The following is a 5,368-nucleotide window of genomic DNA, read 5'->3' on the forward strand; positions in this document are numbered from 1 at the left end:
TGTGTGTGTGTGTGTGTGTGTGTGTGTGTGTGTGTCATCATCATCATCACCATCATCGTTTAACGTCCGTTTTCCATGTTGGCATGGGTTGGACGGTTTGACTGGAGACTGGCTTCAATCTGATCTGGCAATGTTTCTACAGCAGGTTGCCCTTCCTAACGCCAACCATTCTGAGAGTGTAATGGCTGCTTTTTACATGCCACCGGCATGGGAACCAAGCAGCAAAAGTAACACAAAAACTGTTTCTCAGAGTTTTACCTTCCCACTCATTAGACTATACAAGTGAGTAGACAAATGAAAGAAGGGTACTCAACACACTTATTGGGAGTTACAAGTATAAATCAAAACAGTTTGATTCAAACTCTTTAGTACTCTGAGTTTCAAGTGTGCGCATAGTCTTCGGCTACTGAGGTTTAATTGAGAGTTCAGTTGAAGAGAGTCAGTGTTTATTGCTGGATGTTAGCCTGTGATTGGTTGAGAAAGGTCACACAGTATAGCAGTTTGATGTTGGTACTTCAGTGACAATGATTAGTTGGAAAATACCACATGGGGAACAAGAAATTGACCACGTGGTGAACAGGAAATTGACCACATGGTGGACAGGAACTTAGTCATGTGTTTGGGGGGAAGTAGGAAGGGGCAGTAGATGTGGGAGTGTATATGTACATGTATATACCCATATACCTGCATGTATGCATCTGTACTTATATGAGTGTGTATGTGTGCTTAGATGTATATTCACACATTCATGTGTGTGCACACACAGATACACACACACATGAAGGCACACAAACATACACACACACACATATACACACACACAGATATACACACACATGCACACAAACACACACATGTGCACACACCTTTATCTCCATGTACATATCCACACAAACATACACACACACGAGTGTACATGTGTACATACTTGCATATGCATGAGTGCACATGTATATGTGCATGCAAGCATGCACTTGTATGCCCATGCACACGCATTCATGCATATGCATACGGTGAGCAGATGCATATGTGCATTCACACATGTGAATGAGCACATGCACAAATACTTGAATGGTCATACACAAGGGGTGATGTACAAGGGATGAAAGTATGCAGGTAGACAGGCATGGAGAAGTGTTGGGGATAGGTCATTTATGGTGCTGTTCATGGGGGTTAACTTGTGACAGTAAACTTGGTGCAGGCACTTCTACGGGTAGCTGGTACTAAGGAGATATATCTGGGTTGTCAGCAGCCAGTGGCTAGGAAGGAAGGAAGGAAGGAAGGAAGGAAGGAAGGAAGGAAGGAAGGAAGGAAGGAAGGAAGGAAGGAAGGAAGGAAGGAAGGAAGGAAGGAAGGAAAGGTGGCTGGATTTGTGGATGGTTGGATGGATACATAGTTTTTCAACTCCAATATACACATACACTAATTTTTGAAGATGGTTTATGCATGTGTATATTGGAGTTGAATAATCGATGCACAACATTTCATTCTATCTCCAAAGATAAAGTAGATACCACTAGCATTACATGCACAATGCTGAATAAAACACTAGCATTTACAAGTGGCTGAATCAAAATACTATGACATCTGTCTTACAGAAAAACCTAATATCACCACCTCACTCTTTATTTTGACATGCTGAACCTTGCTCAAGTTTTCTCCAGGAATTACAAGAAAAACTTTTATGATATACAATAATTGGTCATTGATGTCAAAACTATTTGAAAGCATTAATTACTATTTAAATTATTGATGTCAACAATGATCTGAAAGCATTAATTGCCATTTAAACAATTTGGTGATTATCAGGCAGTTTTTCATTGATAAGCATAGTTGATTGCACAAAACTTTTGGGTTCAGATATGATACCATGATTATCTTAAATATGTCAAATATTAGATTTTACACACTTCTAGGCTATGTGCAAGAAAATAAATGAAAATATTAACATATACATGCATATATGGCCAGAAGACTGAGAATATTTCAAAAGCAATAAGTACTTACAGGTTTTTGTTGATTAGTGATATTGAATCACTGGATAAAGTTCTGTTTCTCTTCAGGTCATTAACATTTGACCCAATTAACTTTACTTGAGAGTTTAAGTCCTGAACAAGTTGTTCTGCTTTGCCCTGCAATGAGAAAATTTAATATCAAGTTAAAAATATATGCAATTTTTGTTATAGAACATGTAAAAATATTCCCTGTTTAATTTATTGTAGCATCTATTTTGCTATTCTGCTGACAAATCAGAACAAAGTAAATAAATAAAATAGCAGGCCATTTATAATCAAAGAAAGTGAGTTGGTTCAAACAATGTGGTGAACTGACAACAAAACCTGTCTCAGATATGATAGCAGTTTTTTGAAATAATATCATAAGTTAGCAATAAACAATCCCTCAGCAGAGAGCCAAACTATGAGTGAGTTATATCTAAATGTAACAATCAGTAAAATAATTACCAATGATATACTAAATTCAAGATGATCACAATAGGGTTTCAGTTTTTGTTTTTTGTTGAAAACAATTTCATTTTACTTAGGCAAATCAAGTGGAAAAGGTTACAGTTTATTATGTGACACTTCACTATTTTCAACTTCCTGATAAGTATAGAAGTTTATCAAGATCGGTCAATTATATCTCACTTTTATTTGGAAATGAGCTACCAAGAGAAATAAATATTGTGGTTTAGAAATGAGCTACTTTTCATTAAAACTATCGGATCTTTTTTAAAACGGGGGCCACATTTTTCATTAACGAAACACTTTGAAACTTGGAACACTGGTAGAATGTGTCATATAAAACATCTTTTTCTCTTAGTCTTCTTAAAAAAAAAAAGAAATCCCAAGTTATTCCATGTTAAAGTTGTCATATTTCTGTAATTTCAACCAATCACTGACGTCCATTCAGCCGATATACATTAAGTGCCGACTACATAAACAAACGATTCTGAAACAATTCTATCGGTGATAGGGTTAGGGTTAGGGTTAGGGTAAAACAGCAAATTTAAAAAGAAAAAAGCAAATAAAACGAAGAAAAAAAAACGAAAATGAAAAAAGCAAATAAAACGAAGCTATGGCTTAATCAGCCAAAGGAGTAAATGTAAACAACTGAATACTTGTCAGTGATTGGTTGAAATTATCGAAATAAGACAATTTTTTACATGAAATAAATTCGAATACAAAAATTTTTTTCTGTTCTATAATACAAAATAGATAAGTATACGAAGTTTGAAAGTCTTTCAGTACCAAAAACACTACGTAAAACATTAATGAAAAATGTGGCCCCCGTTTTAAAAAAGATCCAAACTATCTTATGATATGAAAAATGATTTTACCTCCATTAAAATTTCAGGCTTCAAGCCTACATATCAATTTACTTACAACATTATTTAAACAAAGATTGTTTGTACTGGCTTCCATTGTAGCATTTTAAAGATAAAATCCACTGTTGAAAATATATGTAGAAATATTTTTAAAAAGTAATGTTTTTATGATATTTAATTAAAATTCCACATTTAACCTTTAATATCAAGTAACAATGTAAATTTAAATCATAACCTCTTATCTAAAATAACGTTTTTTTTTTCTACTGTGCAATGTAATTACATAAAAACTTCACTTTTTGAACATTGGCAATAAATTATCCTTAGGAGAGATGTTGATGGTAGGGAGCCAAAGCACATGGAGGATATAGGAATAAGTACAAGTGTTCAATGTACAACAGCTTATTTTAATAACATGAATTTCCATGCAATAGAAAAAGTATATCACCAATCTCTTATTCTTTCATTACTCTGTGGAGAAGAAGCAAAGCCCATGATCTTTGCAGGTCCTCCTAAACAGGAGAGTGCCTGCAAATATTGTTGATTTTGAAAATTCAGAGAAGAGACAGATGTAATGTATGTAGAAGAAACAGACAATAGAAACAGCATATGAGATTGAGTAGTTAGTGAATTCATCTTTGCTGCTCAGCTAGATCTTCTTCTGGCAGCATGTGCCACAATAACATTGTCCTAGATATGTAAGTATATTCCAGGATAGGTCTTGCTTGGATTTTGTGCAGAGGAAAAATTCAAGAGGAAGCCTAGTCCAAGATGAAGTTTTGGCAATGTTTATGTGAATTCATTCAAGAATATTAGAGATGGTTTCACATCTGTAATAAATTTGAGGGGAAATCTTTACCGTCTCTTATCCTACTAGATAATAGCAGACAAATCATTCCAAGGCTTAACAACATAATTAAACAGGTATTCTGTGTCCATGAATGATTATCACAATCTATTTGACTGTTTATAATACATTTCTTGTCAATAATACAAATCCTTTAACTAATAAGCTCCATTTTACTTCTATCTAGAACAGGTTAACCCTTTAGTATTTACACCAATCATATCTGGTCAAAATATTCTACTTGTTTTATGTTCAAACTGGCCAGATACTGCCATTCATACCTACCCTACAAAGTCATATAAATAAGCAATCACATCATTGAAGTCTTAAAGCTGTGAAATAATGCATAATTAATTGAAAACAATGTAAATAAATAAGCATTATATGTAACAGAGTAATCTGAATACTAAAGGTGTAAATAAGGAGCCCATAACAAACATTCATTTGTAAATCTGCAAGCATGGCTACTTGGATCAAAGTGTATTGCTTACAAGATTTTTAAACAAATTAAAATTAAATTTGTAACCCCAAGAATTTTATTCCGATACAAACATGATCTAATTTCAAGTACCTGTCTTCTGACACAAAATAATATGAAAATAAATAAAATTAATACCTTACCTTTCCATGCATTTGAAACTTTGTGTCACATTATCTCAGTGAACACTGGATCTAACAACTTCATCAACAAAACTTTTTATCTCATGTACCAACCACAAATTCTCAGTATTTTGTAATTTCTATTTCTCTTTACATAATCTTTTATGTTAACATATTTGGGAAGTTTCATTTTTTTCTATTGGACGAACTATATATAGCAACTGGTTACACTTCCTACTACTAACCATTTAAGTGAAAAGATTTTTTAAACATAAGCAATTAAGAGTATGAAGACCGGGAAAGCCCCCGGCCCATCAGGAATCACTGCAGAGATGCTCAAAATATCTGGCAGTGTTGGCTATAGCCTAGTCACCCGTATTACGAACCAGGTGATACACGAAGGAGTCATACCCTATGACTGGTGTAGCAGCATCATAGTCAACTGCTACAAAGGTAAAGGGGACGCTTTAGATACAAATAATTACAGAGGCATCAAGCTGTTAGATCAGGTTATGAAAGTTACAGAGAGGGTCATAGCCCAACTAATTAGGGAGCGAATCAATTTAGATGAGATGCAGTTTGGGTTCGTGCCAGGT

General features: G+C 34.4%; 1 protein-coding gene across 7 annotated transcripts in view; it reads right to left on the bottom strand.

Moving 5' to 3' along the window:
- Positions 1–5,368, bottom strand: part of LOC106869551 (IQ domain-containing protein H) — a 616,433-nt gene that overhangs the window by 430,083 nt on the left and 180,982 nt on the right. For all 7 annotated transcript variants that reach the window (XM_052972133.1, XM_052972134.1, XM_052972135.1 and 4 more), the window contains one exon: positions 2,008–2,132. In XM_052972133.1, the coding sequence (XP_052828093.1) occupies positions 2,008–2,132 (125 nt within the window). The remainder of the gene's footprint in view (positions 1–2,007; positions 2,133–5,368) is intronic.

The sequence above is a fragment of the Octopus bimaculoides genome, chromosome 12 (genome assembly GCF_001194135.2).
Source record: "Octopus bimaculoides isolate UCB-OBI-ISO-001 chromosome 12, ASM119413v2, whole genome shotgun sequence".
NCBI lineage: Eukaryota > Metazoa > Mollusca > Cephalopoda > Octopoda > Octopodidae > Octopus > Octopus bimaculoides.